This window comes from Micromesistius poutassou (assembly GCF_964030765.1).
Source record: "Micromesistius poutassou genome assembly, chromosome: 13".
Lineage (NCBI taxonomy): Eukaryota > Metazoa > Chordata > Actinopteri > Gadiformes > Gadidae > Micromesistius > Micromesistius poutassou.
The window spans coordinates 9462105-9481949 of record NC_140283.1 but is presented as its reverse complement, the minus strand read 5'-3'; the positions used below and the strand labels follow the sequence as shown (position 1 = coordinate 9481949).

The 19845-nt window shown below is 42.2% G+C and overlaps 5 protein-coding genes across 9 annotated transcripts in view; 2 read left to right on the top strand and 3 right to left on the bottom strand.

Moving 5' to 3' along the window:
* The window catches only part of srgap1a (SLIT-ROBO Rho GTPase activating protein 1a), a 75688-nt gene extending 75072 nt beyond the window's left edge, over positions 1-616 (bottom strand). For 3 of the 4 annotated variants that reach the window (XM_084477346.1, XM_084477348.1, XM_084477349.1), the window contains exon 1: positions 29-616. In XM_084477346.1, the coding sequence (XP_084333472.1) occupies positions 29-92 (64 nt within the window). In that variant the 5' untranslated portion in view covers positions 93-616. The remainder of the gene's footprint in view (positions 1-28) is intronic. The other variant, XM_084477347.1, reaches the window with a different exon arrangement.
* Positions 617-1084: 468 nt separating this feature from the next.
* rxylt1 (ribitol xylosyltransferase 1) lies at positions 1085-4124 on the bottom strand. Its single transcript, XM_084476826.1, has 6 exons — positions 3930-4124; positions 3648-3824; positions 3362-3464; positions 2918-3232; positions 2636-2806; positions 1085-2354 (listed from the first exon to the last, which is right to left on the bottom strand). The coding sequence occupies exons 1-6, from the start codon at positions 4075-4077 to the stop codon at positions 1952-1954; spliced, it is 1317 nt and encodes a 438-aa protein (XP_084332952.1). The 5' UTR covers positions 4078-4124; the 3' UTR covers positions 1085-1951.
* Positions 4125-4393: 269 nt separating this feature from the next.
* uqcrfs1 (ubiquinol-cytochrome c reductase, Rieske iron-sulfur polypeptide 1) lies at positions 4394-5698 on the top strand. The gene is made up of 2 exons (XM_084477722.1): positions 4394-4614; positions 4981-5698. The coding sequence occupies exons 1-2, from the start codon at positions 4491-4493 to the stop codon at positions 5589-5591; spliced, it is 735 nt and encodes a 244-aa protein (XP_084333848.1). The 5' UTR covers positions 4394-4490; the 3' UTR covers positions 5592-5698.
* A 406-nt stretch (positions 5699-6104) lies between these two features.
* On the bottom strand, positions 6105-8925 carry LOC311357300 (protein C19orf12 homolog). Of its 2 annotated transcripts, XM_084477201.1 has the most exons (4): positions 8235-8925; positions 7682-7784; positions 6908-7065; positions 6105-6707 (listed from the first exon to the last, which is right to left on the bottom strand). In XM_084477201.1, the coding sequence occupies exons 2-4, from the start codon at positions 7690-7692 to the stop codon at positions 6442-6444; spliced, it is 435 nt and encodes a 144-aa protein (XP_084333327.1). In that variant the 5' UTR covers positions 7693-7784; positions 8235-8925; the 3' UTR covers positions 6105-6441. The 2 variants fall into 2 exon arrangements, with proteins under 2 accessions (XP_084333327.1, XP_084333328.1); XM_084477202.1 differs by lacking the exons at positions 7682-7784; positions 8235-8925 and adding an exon at positions 7405-7539.
* uri1 (URI1 prefoldin like chaperone) lies at positions 7695-15303 on the top strand. The gene is made up of 11 exons (XM_084477200.1): positions 7695-8056; positions 8963-8997; positions 10216-10294; positions 10512-10647; positions 11952-12040; positions 12123-12186; positions 12364-12556; positions 13384-13642; positions 13760-13914; positions 14201-14438; positions 14580-15303. The coding sequence occupies exons 1-11, from the start codon at positions 7961-7963 to the stop codon at positions 14763-14765; spliced, it is 1530 nt and encodes a 509-aa protein (XP_084333326.1). The 5' UTR covers positions 7695-7960; the 3' UTR covers positions 14766-15303.
* The last annotated feature ends 4542 nt before the right edge of the window (positions 15304-19845 follow it).

Below are 19845 nucleotides of genomic sequence, written 5' to 3'. Positions count from 1 at the left end.
TGTCTGCGCAAACAATGTATGTCCTTACCTTTTACTTGACTTTCATAGTCCGCAATGATTTCTTTGTCCTTTTTGTACCTCGGCGTGGACATTTTCAGGCTTTTCTCTGCTGAGAGCAGTAAAGTTATTCTAAACTATTTGTCAACAAATGGAATAATGTCCAGTCTCACGCCTGTAGCATCCGACATACACACGGTATGCCTCTTAAACTTACTAGAAAAAAAATGAAATTAATTTACAATAAGCACGGGAGCAAACTTTGCCCTCGGCTAGGTAAAATTCAGACATTCATTGTTCTTCTTCCCAGGACTCGAGGATGAAGACTAACTCAATTCCGCCGCTGCGGAATTCTGGTCCAACCAATGAATTCACTGAACTATTGGCTCTGCCGCTGCGATCTGTTCTGCTGCTTTGAGTCGGCGCAAAGGCTCGCTACTAAAAAAAAACTTACTAAGTTTCAAAGTCTTCACCACAGACTTTCGCGGTTCGAGTTGTACGCAAGGTTGTACCTAATAAAAACGGACTAGCATCCATTAACGTTACTCAAATGGAATTAAGTTCCTGTTGGGAGCTCCCAGTACAGAGCTAGGCTTCCACCAGTGCGCCCTCTCCCTCGACGTTTTCCAGGCAGGCACGGGGCAGGTCAACTGCACCACAGCTGCTGGAGACTCACAGGAGAAAATAGGGATTGGTGAGACTGTAGCGCACAGAGTGGACAGAAATGGAACAGCAGAGTAATTCCAAAATGACCACACACACCCGTAAACGCCAATGGCATTGCTGCGTTAAGTATTTCGTTTGCCATATCTTCCTTGGGTGATAAAAAAATAACTTATTAATCAGATGTTATTTTACTGCATTTGTGCTTCAGAAGCTGAAGCCCTCCAATGCACGTCTATTCAGGTAATAAAATAACCTGCAACGACATCTGCTGGATAAAAATGGACAAGCCGACCAACGACAATATTTTATTGCACGCTTTCCATGCACTACAACATAGAAAATTAACGTAGCAAACAAACGTTATGTTTTGAATAAGAAGAAATATAGCAAAAAAAAATAAACAATAAATATTCAGGTTTTACAGAAAACAAAATACTTCTGGCTCAATCAAATAAATTCATTCTAACCTGCAAATATTTTTTTTCTAAAAGAGTAGTGTACTTCAAATCACTATATCAATTATGAATAATAGAAACATACGTATAAAAGTATATTAAATGTATACAACTGTGACACCATTTAAAGGCAATCATCATTCCCTGCCTTGATACTGCACTCATTGTAATACTATAAATAGTCATACCAAGATTATTAGGCTTGTGGAGCATTTAAAAACAATAGGCCGTCAACTTGCCATCTTTGACAGATCGATACAATTTCTACCATCATAAATATATTGTTTAATATATTGCCACCATCACAGTTTAATAACACAAAAATGACTGTTACACCAAAATACATTAGCCTATTTCTCCACAAAGGCAACAAGTCAATCGGGCATATGACAACACTCTCACATATGTTGTTATATCATCTGTTATAGATGCATGGACAGCCTCCCGGTACAACGGTGTACTTCACTTAAATAACAACAATAATTGTTTCCTTTTTTCTTTGTGTAACTTATACAAACAGGGGATGCAACAGTAAACACTTTTCACTTAAATATTTAAATAGCCTGATTAGGATGACATGAACATGTCCTTAGTGGATAGAGATGGGTCTGAAAAAGCACCAGTTCTCCTGAAGTCGGTTACATTCTGTGCTTCCACTGTTACCCCATTACCAGCAACAATGCATGTTACAAATATTAGCACATTTCTCTGCTGCAAACAAAGACTGTGTGTCTTTGTGCCTGGACACAATCTGTCACACAAAATTTGAGAATATCTTTGAAATGCTCAAAACCCTGGTGGGGCGGAGATTACCAATTGTTGGTTTTCATTGGTTAGACATTTTTAAAGAAGGTCTCCTCTATGACTTCAGTGAATCTGTCTTTCATCTGTTGACGGAAAGTAGTGTACCATTCTATCAATCTTTTCCTCCGCTCCATCCTTTGATTCTGATCCATCCTTCTTTCCTTCTCCAAAATGGCCGGCAGTTCCTTCCAGTCCCTAAGGAAGATGAAGGGTGCTCCCGCAGCTTTTAGCAGACGCAGTGGCGAGCTGGGCCCTGTGACACAGGCACCAGGGTTCTGAACATCCTCAACGATGGGGACGGAGCCATAAGCACACGCCTCGAAGATGCGGTAGCACTCTGTGTTGATCCCTACCGGACAGAGTGTCAGATCACTCTGGGACAGAGCTGTCTGGTAGCGACCCAAACTGTCCACTGTCTCCTGAGGAAGCCACCTAAGGACAGATTGAGACACAGGACGGATATAAACGGCTTGAAACCACTTTGGAAAATATGCTAATCATATTCCATTGGATAGCTGAAAATAATGTAAAAATCAACAATGTGAACATTAAACCACATCCAATGTAAACCTAGCAATTCTTGCAGCTCTTCATTCTACTCCATTTTAGAAAAAAACAGTTGAGGTTATTATTTGTATTTGAATGACATAAGCATCTTCATCGTAATGACATATGATGCCACCAGTAACTGACAAAAATTAGTGATTACTTACTTGTCCCTTGCAGTGGTGATACAGTCTTTCTCAATGTCAGCTTGTTTCAGAACCTGCACTAGAGTTTCTCTCGAGGAATTTTTGTAAACTGTGCCCTGGAAGTTGCAGAGGTATGGTCTGATAGAGGTCACCATCTGCAAACTGGGTCTGATAATGGGGAACTGTCTATATCTGTAAAGATACAATCAGAGTTTCACGCAATTGTATTGAGTGACAAATCAGTTCAAGTTAGAAGCATGTGTTTAGGGCTGATTGCAAATGGTAAATATAAGGCAAACATACGTGGCAACCCCGAGAGGCCACTGGAAGACATCGATGTTATTCACCCAGGGGCTGTCGTACACCACAAACAGCAACTCCACAAAGCCCCCGTTCCTCTTTAAGTACGGGCTGATCCAATCATTGACGCAGTGCTCATTACCCAACAGCACTACAGCCACATGAGAGACAGTGCGGGCCTGCACCAGAGCATGGACATGTTCCAGCCACCGTGTGGAGTAGGAGATCTTCTGCTGCTCACGGCCATTCAGAACCAGAACTAGGCTGTTCATGTCAAGAGGAACATGTCCCTGGACAACCGCAGGACCCGTGTAGAAGCTAAAGAAAGGAGTATAAGTTAGGGACCATTCAATTGTACTGGTTCATTTGTTATAATTTGTTATCGTTATGTGTGTACTGTGATAAGTGTGGATACAAGGATTGAGGTATATGTAATAAGTAAAGCACCTGAAATCTATTTTCCCTGACTGAAGCTCCCCCTCCCTCCATTGGGCTACTTTGTCTGTAGGATGCAGCGGTCCGTCTAGTATGTGTTCCCACAGGTAAAGTCCTGAGGAAAAGAGGAATGTTGATGAACAGTTGCATGGAAGGTAAAATCAAAATCAAATCGGATTACAAAAAAGTTAGACATGTATAGCATAACAACCTGTTTACATTATTAATATATATAGCTACAATAAAAAAATATTTACATCAACCTAAATATGTCATTGATATGTGTCGGTTCACCTACCTATGGCGGCTTTCCCCCATATTTGGACCTTGTATCGTTTGGGCTTATTCTTGTTGATTTGTGCCAAATGCTTTTGGAAAGCCTCTCTCTTTCTATTGAGAGCAGAATTGTACTCCACCTCTTCGTCTTCCCATGGGTTCCATTCCTCGTCTTCAATGAATGGTGCAACTGCACCGCCTGTATAAAATGTATTATATGTATTAGATAGTATGCAAACACTCGAAACAAAATATCAGATTACGTCAACACCATTTTTAATACGCTTTTTTAGCGATTGGTTACCTGGAGGGCCTACTGTATTTTTCTTCACCACCCTGTGGACACGGGAAATTATTTTGGTACCGAAGAATACATTGTATGCAGCATAGAGCGAAAATCCCACATATGCAAAAACTATAAAAAGCAACAATTTTCGTTTGGGTATTTTCATTTTTGTATTTCCTCTGTCATGTTACCATTTTGGATTTCATTGCTAGTTTTGCGTAAGCACTTCCTTCATTGTTTACATCCTGAGGACCCCGATTGGCCTATATGTGCCTGTATCTGTTTGTGGGTTATAGGATTTATATGATTACTTTTCCTCTTGTTAATAATGCATTCTAGCATAATTCAGTCAACATTTATTCCGCCATTTAAAGTAAACAGAAAATATTTTAAGGTGAAATCTTGAGCCCCGGTTTATGTATTTATTTTGGGCGTGTTATGGAACGTGTAGCGAGCATCATGTATCAGTAGGACCACAGAAAGTGTGACACACACCGTTCGCTTCTGGCAGCCGCTCGTAGCAAGCGCTAGTAAGGTCGGCGTGTCCTCGGTTAAAAACCGATAATAATTTTGTTCAAAATGATGTCAATCGCTGCTCGTCGCGGCGCTATTGGCTCATGCCTGCAATTCGCAAAACCCACGGTTAATGCTTCGGGGTTTTCTCGGCTCGTCAAGGATTTCGTCCCCGCTGCTAGTGCTAATGGTAAGGTCGCGGCAAGCTAACTATTTCGGTGTGTCCTGTGCTGGGTTTTGTCTCGAAATCGAATGTTTATTTTCTATTTCTAGATATATAATACATTGTTTTGTATTTATGTAACCTACATGTTGAGAGGGTTACGTCTTCTAAGTTACGTAGTGCTTCTTGTTCAGTTTATATATCTTGTCTAATTCGAATGTCAAACGATTTTCCTACTTGATATTTCTGGCCACGTAATCGTTGTTTATGGTTTTATTGTCATGTTGTGGATGGTGATTTAGCCTCCCATAATCAGCCATGTTAACCACATTATTAGGCCTGTTCGAGATCCGCTTTTATCTTCACAATTTTGTTTCCGTTTTCAATTCACAGGCGCTACTGGAATCCGCCTCGCCCACACAGACATCAAGGTTCCTGACTTCTCAGACTACCGACGCCCCGAAGTTCAGGACCCAAATAAGTCCTCTCAGGACAGCAGCGAAGCAAGAAAGGTGTTCTCCTACCTAGTCACCGGGGCAACCACTGTGGTGACCGTCTATGCTGCCAAAACGGTTGTCAGCCAGTTTGTGTCCTCTATGAGTGCATCTGCTGATGTCTTGGCTTTGTCCAAAATCGAAGTCAAGTTGTCTGATATTCCCGAGGGCAAGAATATGACCTTCAAGTGGAGAGGAAAACCCCTGTTTGTACGCCACCGCACGGAGAAGGAGATTGCTGCAGAGGAGGCTGTGAACCTGGGAGAGCTGCGTGACCCCGAGCACGACAAGGATCGGGTGCAAAAACCCAAATGGGTCATTGTCCTTGGTGTGTGCACCCATCTGGGGTGTGTGCCCATTGCCAACGCAGGAGACTATGGAGGCTACTACTGTCCTTGCCACGGCTCCCACTACGATGCATCTGGAAGAATTAGGAAGGGGCCTGCCCCTCTTAATCTGGAGGTGCCATTTTATGAATTTGTTGACGAAGACACAGTTGTTGTGGGTTAGATTAGACCCCTAACAGCTTCATTCCTTATGTGTGTATATAAATGGGTCTGTCTGGGAAACTGAGGTCGCCAATATACCTTAATAAAAGTATATTTATGCTACCGCAATGTTCGGTCAGTCTTATTTTTTTCACTCATGGTGTCAAAGAACTGCAAATACACCTGGAGTGTACTCCATAATGGTGAACGTAAATGCCAGGGAAATCATAATTTCTTAACAAAGTCATCTTATTTGGGACAGAACTGTGTATGCTCATGAAACTAGATATTATAGTGCAGTACTACAGGTATAATAGTGCAGTATACTGAGTCCTATGTATTAATTATAGTACTCTGAACTACACATAATACAATACAAAGTACTCTGCCAGATTGGACCAACAGAAGGATGGGAATTCCGAGCATTGAAATTGGTACCAACATGCAATTACATTTAAAACCTACCAATATGTTTGCCACATTGGCAGGTTACAATTAGAAATATTTAATGTTTTGTTTAATACCATAGGAAATTCCCATTATCTTTTATTTTGTATAAAGAATACATAATTCAAAAATCAAAACCACATTCAAAAATGTGGTTTATTAATGTTCAGGCCAAAGGTATGACCCTACCACCCGCATAAACAAATTGCAATATAGCTGCCTAGCATACATCTCTTTAGAATCAATCTGATCCATCCAGTAAACATTGACCCTTTGACCAAACATTGACCCCACAGCACAACTTAAGATAGTCCTTTGACAGTAATCTGTCAAACCTCAATCAAACCCATTAAAAAGCCCAAAAGACACAACCTTAATTGGATTTTCTTTCTGATGATCATAAATATCGTACAATCTCCCAGAGTCTAGTCTACATAATGAACCTCAGCTTGAAGCTCCTTGGTGATGTACCCAAGCAGGGCAGCAGTAACCTGCTGCTTCATGGTGGAATTGCCCATCACTAGAGCAGTTAGCTGGGCTAGGTCTGTCCACTGCATGTTGCCGAGGATAGCCATGACATCTTCGTACAGTCTCTGTTGCTGCTGGGGGGCCAGTTCCATGATAATCTGGGGCAGTGGTTTGAACTGTCCACTTGTCATCCAACACCCCAGGAGGCCACCAACAGCACCACCTTTCATGAACGGAAAAGCAAGGAAATGTTTTTACATTTTAGTAAATCAAAGTAAATTAATCTGCTGACAATAATCAACCCTTGTTATATATTAACCCTCCAACTAGCAGGAAATCCAAACTTTGTTTCTATGTTGAATAATACAGAGTAATATAGCCCGATTTATACTGGATTAGCGTTTCAAATAAGGATATACATACCTACAGCAATACCAAGGGGACCTCCAAGCATCCCACCTGCAAAGGCAAGTCCACCGGCGGCGGCGGAACCTTTCATTGAGCCCTTTACTGCGGTCTTTATTTGCTGATTGGCAGACAACTCACAGCAGAGCTTCATGACATCGTTAATTGGAGGCATTCTGTAAAATCATATGAAGAGTTTACAAGGACATGTAATTTGTAGCGTCGACATTGTTTACTTGCTTTTTGATACATAATAGTAAAGATCATCATTTGTCTGACTTATTCATAAGTCAGCAGTACAAATCATTGTAGGCCTACAAAAAGTCTGTAGATAATACCAAACGTCCACGATTCACATATAGAGCTTTTATTTAAGGTAATTTTCACGAACAGTTCATTTTCATTTTCGGTTCAGTTCGGCAACTCGATCGTCATATTGACATCGTCAACAGATGTGCGAACGACCTCTATACACTTTAAAACACGGATATATTCACAAAAATACGTTCACCTACTTGATAAGGCTGTGTTCATAAACAGCCGGTTCGTGGTCTTTTTATTACAAAACTCTGAAGGATTCACATCAGATGTCTGATCTCACGCATGGTCGCAATGCTTGATGGGAGATGTTTTTGTCAGAATCGCATAAATCAAGTGTAAGCGACTGTTACATTTGATACACTTAATACTCATAATTGTATTTACATGATATTTGCACATAGCTGTAATTTTCCATTACTAATGTACATCAAATCCTGTCCGATTTTAAATAAAGTTATATAAATTATTTACCCAGAGTACATCGGGGTCCAAGCAGAGAAACATGGCGCAGGATCAGTGACGACCGTCGGATGGAATACCTTTCTGTGGATGTTTTTGTGGTCGTACGAAAATCCTGAAATGAGAGTGAAATGATATCACTTCTAAAATTGTGGATAATCAGCACTGCCCCCTTGATGAATACGACAAGAACGGGTGTCAGGAATATCTGTGATTGCATTCATAAACACTTCTTTAGGACTCACAACCCTTGAGGATTGTTTTGGAGCAATATTCTTTCATTTTCATTTGATGCACACTACGCGTGGGACGACAATGGCTGACAAAAGTAAAAGGAATATTGATCCTCAAGTGAGAGTTGATAGGCTTCGAGAGGAACATGAACAGGTAAATTAGTTTCAATACGATTGCTGTCCACTTCTGCAGTCAGCAAACTCAGTGTCCATGCTCGTAGGCACGCGGTGGAGCAGCAAGCGTTTTTGTAAGTCGGTTTGGGTGTCCAAGATGCACGACTTTGGACTACTGACGACTGTTTTTTATTGTTATTATTTGTATGTGTATTTACCGGACGTTGTGCATAATACTTCAATGGGATCGGGTGAGTCGTCCTGAGACGGTTGCACGTTTTCCAGAAGCTTCTTTTCCTGCAGTCACATGTCGAGGTCATGTTTATGTAGCTGACTAGAAACCATGTTGTTTAAAGCACAGATCCGCCCCCCGGGTTAATAATATCAAGAAGTCTTTTTGTGAGAATATATGTGCACAAACACGACCCAAACGAAGGTTTTAGCGATTATGTGGAGTTTGTAGATCCGCTCATGCCCTTCTGTTTACATTGTTTTTTTTATGTAACCATCTACCAAACGTCCATGATCTCTCCCCCCCGGCCATATAAACTACTGGAAATATGCGTTTTCAGCTTACTATCCAACCCAACTTTTACTTTCAAAGTGACGGTGTGTAATGGAACGTCAAAATCAACAATGCATAGCGCCATCTCTGGTCAAACGCCTGCAGGTATAGTTTTTGACGTTACACGCCAATCCCAATCATAGAACAGTAGTACGGCGCAGCCCTAAAGGTTTGTTTAAATGGTCACTCATTTAAAACACATTTTTAACCTTGAGCAAGAGTCAACTAGGTCTTGTTTTGGTCTGATCAATTATGTCTCATTTATTTGCCTAATGACCACGTATGTAATTCCACCACAATGTTCCCTGGACAATTTATAGGGATTTAGAGTGTACTTTACTGATTAGGACAGATCGATTTATAAATATTTTCCATCAACAGGTTGTGAAAGGCTGTGATGAGCAAATTCTGCACTGGTGAGTCCTTTTCCACATGAAATAGATATGCAAGAGAAGAAAGTGTCTGTTAGCTGATATTAAACATATACAAAGCTATACTGAAGTCAATGCATTCCCTCAGACAGCTTAAGAATATGGTTCTCACCAGACATCTTTGCTTATGTCACATTCTGACCTTTGGGTTGAATTTCCCTGCAAAGTCCTGTGGTCGAACAAACAGAACTCCTGCACAGGATAGGCTACCAGTTGCTTAAACTGACAGACTAGACTGTTCAACTGAGCTGTATTCTCGCAATGTCTCGCAAACCTTGCAAGGCATGTTTTGTCAAATTCTTGAACATTTGGACACATTTTTATGGGTTAATTTAAAGCCTCATCAATAGCTACTTAAAAATAAAATACTTACAACCGTGGTATGGCTCACAGTAGCCTTAATATCTCTGGCTTTGTTCATTGTCTATTACTCATTTATTATCAAGATTTTCATGACAAATATAAGTAGAGGTTTAATGGATTAAAGGTGCCACGACATGCCACCAGGTGTGGTGTGATTAGCCATTACAAGCCGTTTTGGAAATCAGCCCCTTAAGACATCACAGGTGTGCGTGTCCACCTAGATGTGTGATGGATAGATGAGAAACATTTGCTACAGTCCACTGGGTAGGCTGATAGACTGATCTATCCAGCACACATCTAGGTGGACAAGCCCACTTTCTGCCCCTTATGAAGTCAATTTGCAAAACGGCTTGTAACACCACACCTGGTGGCATGTCATGGCACCTTTTAAGAACAGGCTGCTATGTTAAATTGTTTAACCTACTCTAACATAGCTGATTAATTAAAATAGTACGTACATTAGTTTTTGATTTGTAGGTTCAGTCTAGGTAGCTAGAAATGATGGCCGTGGGAAAAATGCAGCGTGAGCATGCTTATTAGCTTAGGTAGCCCGTCCGGAGCTGGTAACTCAGTTGGTCACAGCACTGGCATCAATTTATAAACGGTTACTTGCAAACCGCTGTCCTTAGTTACCAAACCATTGTCGATGGTTCTTTTTTACAAAATACATTTCAATTAATGTACACGCCCAATGAGAACCTTTCCAAAAATCCTTGAAGGACTTCAACATTAAACAAGTTTAAGAACAAAAATGTGTGATGTTTCCACAATAGGGAGTATCTGCTTGAGTTTTGTTCGATCACAAATATTGGCACAAAACTCCTCACAATGTCCCAACAGGAAGAAGGTTTCGGGGGATTATGAAGCCCTGGACGACCGACTGCGTACCCTTCCAGACCACCTGTCCTATGATGTCATGGTAAGGGTAATCATCTCTGATGAACACATAGAAAAATAAACACTACATTAGGATCATACAGTGTACACACACACTATTATTTTTGCTTTGCTTTTGAAAATTATCATTCTCTAACGCTGTATTTACAAAGACCAGTGGTCTATGCCTTGCTAATTAGAGGTTTGTTCTTGTAGATGTTGATTTCTCCAAAACTTTGTTTTATTATCCACTACAACAGGTTCCCTTTGGGCCTCTGGCATTCATGCCGGGGAAACTGGTCCACACCAATGAGGTGACGGTGTTGCTTGGTGACAACTGGTTTGCCAAATGCTCTGCCAAGCAGGCTCAGAGAATCGTTGATCACAGGGTGAAATGTGAGTTTGTATTTGGAATATTGAGGGTCTAGCCTGCCACAATATGAATTAAATTGAATCTACAATGCGACAAATGCGTAAAACAATTGAATTTATTAAGCAGATGCTTTTATCCAAAGCTATTTCCATGTGAGGCTGAGAATAATCAAAGCATCCAATCAGTCAAGTGTATTTTTATGATTGAGAGCTGTTCAGAGCTGTGCAAATTGTATTGAGCTCGGGCTCCATAAGTTCTGTTTTAATGTTGTATTACTCAATACTTCCATTCCTTGACCAGCAGAGGGCACTGACATCTCAACGCTAGAGTGGGGGTTTGCATGTTTATTTATGGAAGAATTGGTTTGTGTGGACACTGAGGTGCTTACAGAATGCTTTGCAAATTCAAAATGCTATTTATTAAAACAGAACAAAAAATACAGTTTGTTAAAACACTTTAACTTAGCTTTTTATGAAGCAGGTACCATTCTCCGGCACATACTTTTTTTTTTTAATTTAACACACTGATTGGTTTTAGTAGACCAATCAATTGGGATAATGTTGATTTAAGTCTGTCACCTTGGGAATGACGTGTTATTTATCATTATATATTTCATTTTACATGGCTTCTGCTGGTAGTTGCAGCCGAGCCCAGAGACGAAGGAAATGGATGGGTAGCTTCCAAAACATGCAACATATTTCATAAATGCGCTGCTGTACTGCACACAATGCTCCCCATGGCGGCCAATCATTCCAGGCTTTAAAAGCTCATATGAAGTCAAATGAGCCTAAGTAAGGATTTTTTAATATGAACATTATTAGCGTGTTAAGCGAAGCATGAATGTGCTGCCACGGCCTCCCCCCGCACCCCCCACCCCCCTTCTCTTCTTCTCCTCCTTTTTCTCCCTGACCCTGCCCACCCCACTATTAAAACCTAAGTGCTGCAAATCAAACAGAGCTGGCCGAGATGTGTCAGGGCTCGGCTGACTTGTCAGGCCTTCAGCGTTTGACCTTTCTTCTGTGCATAGTCCACACACTGACTGGAGAGGCTCGCCATTACCATAGAAACGGGCAGGAGGGGTGCCACTGCCATTAGTAATAGAGGCCTTAATTGTTGTGAAGATGTAATGATCCGGAGTTGTATGTTGGCAGGAAATATTCAAAGCCCACATCTGCCCTACAGTATGAAAATGTAAATTTAAGGGCAGAAAGATGTTCATCTTTTTCTTTTCATTAGCATTTGGACCACTTGATTTACACAGAACAGAAAACTTGTATGCAAGCTCTGATGCCTGTGTTCTTTGTGTGTTTGCTTACACCCTTCACAGACGTGAAGGGTGAACTCGACGACTTGCTCAAGACTAGGAAGAATTTTGAAGCCAGAGTTGGGTTCACAGAGGATCTCAAAGAACTATCGGTGGGTTTTTATACCCACCTAAAATAGATTCCACATGACATATAAAGCCAAGCACTGACCTACTAACCGGCCTTTCCTCTAGAACAAAGGAAGCTACGTTGACATCCGCGAAGAGGTTCGCAGCAAAGAAACGGTTGTCAACAAAGGTAATTTCCCTTTCCTTTTTCTTTATGTAAATAGAAATAGACTCAAATACTTGCATATTACACTGCTACAAATGAGGTGCCCTTGGTCATATTGGATCACATCTAGCATACTCTATGAGTAGCATCATAGAGTATAATTCCTGCATATTTTTAAGAATAATTTTCCACTATTTACAGGGAAGCAGAGGGTAGCCCATAAACCCCACTCTAAGCCTAAGTTGGATGCAGTGTTGGATTTGGAGGCGGTAGAAGAGGAGGGTAAAGGAGTAGAGGCCAATGAAGAATACTGCAAGATACTCTCTGAGAAGGAGCTCTGGGCCAGGCTGGACCAGCTAGAGAAACTGGAGGAGCAGCAGGACGAAGAGGACAGGTACACACACACACAGTGGATTGGAGCCTGCCGTGATGAGCCGCCATGTGCCCATTCAGGGAAGTGCCTCAGCTTTTATGGGCTTGGTTATTCTAAGCAGTTTGGTTTGCGACAAGGAAATGTCTTTCATGCTAGAAATTAGGGATCAAAATGTCTAAAAAAAAAAAAGTGCAGCAAAGGGAAGCTGAAATATATCTGAATGAGCTATGAGTGTACTCTCGTACTCACCATATTGTGTTGTATATGCAGTCATTCTGTCATCAGTGTAGTCAATGTTGCAAATCAACCCAAGGATGTAAATCAACACAATAATATGAGTCAAGAACCTTTGACCCATCGTGGATTGATTCTGTCAAGTTATTATTGGGATTTGGTGCGCATCACTGAACCCTAACCCTTAATAGTGATCGAAACCTTGTTACCTTGTGGCGTGGCCATGTATGCGAGATAATGAATATGTAAATCCCTCAAATGAATAATAAATAAACATAAGGGGGTTACTCTGGTTGCCTGACTGACTTTTGAAGTGAATGTAAACACACAACGTTTCTTGAACTTGAATCAGCCAAGACTGCTGATAACTGCTACGATACACTATAATTTGTTTCCCCTCAAGTCGTAAGGGTAGCTCATGCAGCTCATTATTCAGAATATAAAAAAAATCTTTCTTCATGTCAATTATTAGTTTAAGGCATTTTCATAAGAAACGCAACAAACTTTTAGGTTTCTGTAGCGGTTATTTTTTGAACATACAATATCAATATATAACAATAATGCACTATTATATTGATTGATGGATAATCTGTCCGGTTGTGGTTGTTGGGCAGACTGTCTGACACCGGGGACACCAATGGAGAGGACACCACCTCCTCCTCTTCCTCTGAAGAAGAGAAGGAGGCAGACTGCAGCCAGCCAGAGAAGGGGCCCGGTCCAAAGACTAGCTGGGACACCAACGGCCCTGCCAACGGTCGGCTCCTCAGCCAGGCGGCGCCTGGTGGCGACGCGACAAAGGATGAAGACGAGCAGGAGGAAGAAGAGGATTGCTTGCCCACCATCTATTTCTCTCACACGGTTGAGCCAAAAAAGGTCAGTCTTCATTATTTGAATTAATTGCATTTCGAAAAATAACAAATATAAGGAAGAACCTATTTTCCTCTCCTTCCATCCACCACTGTGTATCTGCTTTACCACGCCCCCTCCCAGGTGAGAATATGCACCGGAAAGAACACCACTCTGAAGTTCAGCGAGCGGAAAGAGCACTCACTCACTCACTCCAAGAGGAAGAAGAAGAACAATGGCACCAACGGCCACTCCCACCATGAGCACCACAAGATCACCTCGCCAGTAGACATTTACAGGTACAGTAACACGCCCCACCGAGTACATTCAAACACGTCTCTTCACTGTACCACTTGGGGTGGTTCATACAGCGGTTGAAGGGCATTCCCTGATAAATAACCAGAACACTGCTGTCAGTAAGAGGAAGATGATCTGTCCGTTTTTAGGGAGCAAAATGTAAGTCGATGTACGAGTACATCTAGACTTTAGGCCGCTCCTGGCTTATTTCTGACCGAGCAGGGTATCGCTACTCTACGGTTGATGTAAGCTGGTTGACATATATCTTTTTGTTCCTTTCTCTGTCAGGCTGTTTGTGGACGTGAAGAACGGGGAGCCCGTCCCGAGGAAGTCCATCCTCAAGTCCCGCAGCAGGGAGAACAGCGTGTGCAGCGACACCAGCGAGAGCAGCGCCGCCGACTTTGACGAGCGGCGGCTGGTCTGCCGCGGCGCCGGCCACGACGACGCGCCGCACAGCGACACCAGCGACGGCCACACGGAGGAGGACAGCCCCACCACACTTCCACACACCCCGAGTTGCTTCGAGGTTTGACCCCCCCCCGTAACCCTTGTTTTGTGTTTTTCAACTGTGCTGTAACCGAGAACACAGAATACTGCTCCGGGCTTTCGCAGTGAAAGAATGACTTATCGACTGGATGTTTTTTTTTTTGTTTGTTGTTGTCTTCAGGCTTTTTCAGGCACAGTGGTGGAGAAGGATCCCATGCCCACAGCCGTTCCTCATCTCACCATTGCTCCACCTGCTTTGCCGACAATACTGGAAAGGAAACAGGAAGAGGGGACCACGGACGCGGCCCCCCCTGTGGAGCCCCCCAAGAGGGTTTCAAAGTTCAAAGCAGGGCGGCTGCACAGGTGAAGCGTAAAGAGGAAGTTGTTGTGATCCATACTTTGCCCTTCAACACCCTTTGTTTTTTTCTGGGGTGGCGGGGCCGGCCGTGGGGGGTAGGGGTTGTGTAGTACTCCTAATGGGAAACATTAAATCGGCAACTCATATATGGCAATTATTTTAGGTGTTTTTGTTTGTTTGTTTGTTTTAGCTCACCTGCTTCTGCAATAAAATGGCACTTAACACTTGTCACTCATGCCTTAGTGCTTGTCCTGGTAAGTAGTGGCTCCTGTGGCAGAGCCTTAACATGTGTAGTGACAAGTCAGTGTTTTAACCGCTTTTTCGTTTGATCCCATACGTTGTCTGCAATATTGAGGCAAAAGCTTTGCAACTTTAAGATTCATCGTTTTCCTTTCGGTTTTATTACACAGGATCATGTGATAACTGGTTCTTATTCCTTGTGACATGTCGATTGAATGTATTGTCCACTGATGTGAACAGCTTTATATATGGAAAAGATATTTCTTGTTTCTAAGTTAGTGAGAAAATAAATAATTTTGGTAACCTGTGTGGTTTCTTTTTGCTTGACAATATTTTATTTTTGGAACTTCAACCTGAGTCAAGAGTCTTGACTTGATGTTGAAGGTGGTTTTGAATTCGACATGATGGGTATGCAAAGGAGCACATAAAAACAGATCAACTTCACTCTTCAAAGTAGCTTTAATTAAACTTGCAGCTACCAAGTTAAAAGACTATCTTTTCACTTTTTTATCAAGTGTATTTTGTGTGAACTCTGATAAGAAGCTTTGAAACTTGTCCTGGGGTGACTGCCCCCCTCGCCCCACCTCCTCCCTCATCAGGATTATTTCTCCAATATGAAAATCCAGGTAGCATGAGACAGATTAGCCAATGCTTAACCTAGTAGCATTGGGTTGTCGAGACACAAATCAGTAGACTTAATGTGGGTTAAGATGTGAAGGGCTGTACTGGAACAGGACAAGCATTTGGATTGCAAAGACACCTAGAATGTGCACGATGTAATAGCCTGGAACACAACAGAAAATCTACATGCAGGGATTAGAAGGGATTTTAAGTGCTGTGCGATGAAGGATCCAAGCGGGTATTGTTGTCCGGACAGGTGCAAGGGCCAGAGCGAGTCGCTCTTGGCTCCTGGTGTCAGGCTTCTGGATTAGCCAATTGTGTACTTGTTAAACTGCACCTTACCCATGTTATAAATCCAACTACAAACATGAATCTGAAGTGGCTTATCGTTTGACATTAACTCTTCGTCTCTGATGCACAAGTGTATCAGGTGAGCAATTAGTTTACTATTAAGTATTTTCTTTGGGATTTTTGGGCCATGAGCGTGCTGGCTCTAGATTCAATTTATTACAATTCAAGTTTAAATCAAACAAATCTTTAAAAGTTGTTGGTGCTTTTCTGTATGTTAGTGATCTATATATAGGCATATATATATATATATATTTCATAATGAAATAAATTGCAGAAAATCGAAATCTAAGTCTGGGATCTGTCATTCCTGTCTTGAATATTATAGGTTCTTTCGACTATTACATTACATCGATTAGGCCACATGTATGTGTGGAATGTGTTTACAGTTGAATCAATTATGATTCACTAAATGATCAGTAGGCCTACATTGACATTCGGAAATGAATACGCTCCTATAGCTTCAGCATCACTTTACAGTGTATGCTTACTAATAGGCCTACTTCAAATAGCATTCAATGTGGTTTGCACGACGGTCACACATGTAATAGCCTACGTCTCGTAGATAACGGTATGTAACATGTAGTCAATTAAAACATATGTAGTAGCATAGTAAATTAATATTTATCATTCCAAAAAACTAGGACAAACGTGAAAGATCGCACTTTTAAAATGTGCTTCCCTTCAAAGTTCTTAAAATGTATCGTAAAAAAAAAGAATACCGGACTTTCAAAGCGCGGTTAATGTCCCTTTAACACGCGGGGTGTTAGTTCACTCTCCACCTGTGGCCAGATGAGGGAGACATCTCGCTTTAGGACATCACCACCCAAGTATCCCAATTAAATGTCGGGAAATTTCATTAGCGCTTGTTTGTACTGGAATTATTGCAGAAAACACGCCACTGCCTGCGTCTCGCGGACGTGCCCGCAGCTTGAGTGAAGGGACTACAGCGGGAATCTGAGCACGGCTGGACAGCGTGAGCCTACACTCAACACTCTCTCTTACACACACACACACACACACACACACACACACACACACACACACACACACACACACACACACACACACACACACACACACACACACACACACACACACACATACACACACATACACATGCATACGTACGTACAGCAGTCAGTCATGCAGCTCATCACTCGTCACTGAACTCCGGCTGTCACTTCGCGTCCTCTACGTCTCGCATTGCCCAGGTAAGATTCACTCTTACCGCAGTTGTTTCTTTTAGTTTAGTTATTTGCGGAAGTAAATAAGTTTCAACCAAGTCGTATTTTTTGCTCATGATCTGAGCGGAGTTTCGGAGTGAACATGCACGCATGTTTTTGCATCTCATTGGCTGATTCGAGCTAAAAGTAAGTAATCTCTAGTGTTTAAAGGTGTTTGTCCTATTGTCTAAACATATCAACCAAATAATGTCATGTTGTCTTAACTCAGAGTAGGTCTATGCGTATGACCCACAATTCGTTTCGTTTTAAATAAAGCGATGCACACAGTTTTGTTCAACTAATCCTGACTTCTCGTTTCATAAATTATTCTCAAATTAGATTGAATCCGTTTTCCCTGTAATTAACTCAGTTCTTTGAAGCCTATACGTGCATTAGGGTATTTGTAACACCTATTCTAGTGTTGTATTAATTCGGGTGTCTGTTACAAAAAAAACAACCTATTGGAGTTTCTATGTCTAACTGTAGCCCTATAACGTTGTGCCTATTTATACAGCTTGCCTCGCTGTTGATGGGTGTATTGTTCCGTTTGAACTCAGTACGGTAATTTAAATGTACCATTGCATCGGCCTTTCTTTTTGTACTTCTGTGTTAGACGACTGTCCCTAAATCGTGGTCACCTGTACGGTGTTCTTTAGCTAGCTGCAAAACCATGCACCCTCAGCCTCTGCTCCCCCCCCCCTCCCCCTCCTCCTTTTCCAAATGCTCTCCTTTGAAGCGATGATGCCCCATCTGTCATATGTGAGCAAAAAGAGACCATGCTCTGCTCTTCTCAATTACTGAATTCTCCTCTTGCCAGCTCCAGTGGGACAGGAGGAGGAGCAGGTGGGTGGCAGTCAGTACGATCAATCAACATGAAATATTCAGATTTTGTTTATACTGAACATAGCCTACTAGTTATTTACTATACTAGCGGCTGCCTTTGTTGAACCAAAAACACCTTGCCCCCTGAGTACATTTGTGTGTTGGGATTTTTTTTCTCATAACTATGGGAGGGAGTTAGTGACACTATTCAGGAGTGAAAATATGCGTTTGTAAAGAGGTTAACTGATTTAATCAGGATCCTTCTTGGCTGGTATAGAGAGGCCCATTGAATTTATTGCTGCCATAAGGAGAGGGGGAGCTGTTGTGAGAGAGAGTGAGTGAATGAAACTGTATCAAATGTTGCACCACAGCCCTTTTCTCATTATACTGCAAGAAAGTCACACGGCTTACATGACAAAGCTCTGCTTGGCAACTTTCTCCCCCCGAAGGAAGCACTTGTTTGAACATGGAACACATGATTTTAATTTCTGTAATCCATGCTCAAATCAACAGACCAGATGAACTTTTTGGCACCCCCACAACCACATTAAATAGGATTTCTCAGAAAAAGTCTTAGCTATTTGTCAAAGGCTTAAACTCATTCTGAAAATACAACAAGGGGGAAGTTCCTCCAAATGATTTTTGGTGTGGTGTGTGGCAATCTAGGAAATTTTTCAATTTGGGCAAGGGCAGCAAATCAAAACATATCATTCAAAACTCTTGGAAACTTTTCGTCTCTTGAATGTCTTCCTTGTGATTATTTTATCTCTATGATGTTGCCTGGTGAAATTTGCCCGGGTACCATGGCCCTAAGTGTTTGAGCTATGAGGCAATAGAGTGAAAAGCATATCCCCCCTCGTATGAGAACACAACAGTGAATAATTAATAACCTTGCTCCCAATTCCAGGAAAACAATAGCATATTGTAGGAACACTGCACTAATTTAACTAGCAGGGGCGGGGTGGTGGGGGGCTCCCAAAAGCTTCTACAAATTGTGGAATGTATTGCCATTGTTGCAAAGTATGTCTGTGTGTTGTTCTGTGTGAACGATGCTGCACGTTCTGCTTCTTCTCGGTTGTTTTTGCTAAAATAGCGCCGGTGTGTGTGTGATGCACGAGTCGGAGTATATAGTGGTTGTGTACATTCTTGTGTTGCATTGTAATCGTGTTTGCCTTTGGGATTTATCAGAACCCATTAAACAGCCTACTTTCACCTGCTGGCAGGATGTGGGATGGAGACACAGCGCACATGCAGGAAGCTATTTTCCACGGGCCTCCTCTCCTGGCTGTCAGCTCCCATTAAGAGGGAAGGTGTCATATCTGTAGCACAGCTGAGTGCAGATGGCAGAGTGGAGCGGATGGCTCACCGATTTAAACAATGATTAATGAACAGAGATGGAAAACAAATTACATTGGACTATCGGAGGCAGGGAATTGTTTTTATGAAAATGTTAATTGTGTCTGCCAGGCTGATATAAAGGAAGGAGGGGGGGGGGGGGGGGCGGTGGGGTGGTGGTGGAGGTGGGGTGGGTGGGAGGCAGGGGGGTAGGGGTGGGGGTATGGGGGGGTGCTGGGAGGATGGCGAAGGGGCAAACGTGGCAAACGCTATCCGAGGGGCTCGCTGATAGAATGTCTACTGCTCCCCCACGTCGCATCATCTCTTTGTCTCAGCATGCGATGTTTAATACCATACCTTGGCTCCGAGGTCTCTGATCTGTCGTAACCTTCCAGGCATGGCTGTTTTATGATGAACCCTGCAAAGTGTTGTCGGCCACTACCGCACCAATTAGCGCTATCTCTAATAATAAGTGGTGCTAAGTGACGGGAGAAGGC

Excerpts from the sequence above, each read along its gene's own strand:
- rxylt1 (XM_084476826.1), bottom strand. The coding sequence starts at position 4,077 with ATGAAAATACCCAAACGAAAATTGTTGCTTTTTATAGTTTTTGCATAT. Across the intron at positions 3,465-3,647 it reads ATGGGGGAAAGCCGCCATAG|GACTTTACCTGTGGGAACAC; the intron begins GTAGGTGAACCG and ends TCTTTTCCTCAG. Across the intron at positions 2,355-2,635 it reads ATCACCACTGCAAGGGACAA|GTGGCTTCCTCAGGAGACAG; the intron begins GTAAGTAATCAC and ends ATCTGTCCTTAG.
- uqcrfs1 (XM_084477722.1), top strand. The coding sequence starts at position 4,491 with ATGATGTCAATCGCTGCTCGTCGCGGCGCTATTGGCTCATGCCTGCAA. Across the intron at positions 4,615-4,980 it reads CCCCGCTGCTAGTGCTAATG|GCGCTACTGGAATCCGCCTC; the intron begins GTAAGGTCGCGG and ends TTCAATTCACAG.
- LOC311357300 (XM_084477201.1), bottom strand. Across the intron at positions 6,708-6,907 it reads TCCCCTTGGTATTGCTGTAG|GTGGTGCTGTTGGTGGCCTC; the intron begins GTATGTATATCC and ends CGTTCATGAAAG.
- uri1 (XM_084477200.1), top strand. The coding sequence starts at position 7,961 with ATGCACACTACGCGTGGGACGACAATGGCTGACAAAAGTAAAAGGAAT. Across the intron at positions 10,295-10,511 it reads ACCTGTCCTATGATGTCATG|GTTCCCTTTGGGCCTCTGGC; the intron begins GTAAGGGTAATC and ends CCACTACAACAG. Across the intron at positions 14,439-14,579 it reads ACACCCCGAGTTGCTTCGAG|GCTTTTTCAGGCACAGTGGT; the intron begins GTTTGACCCCCC and ends TGTTGTCTTCAG.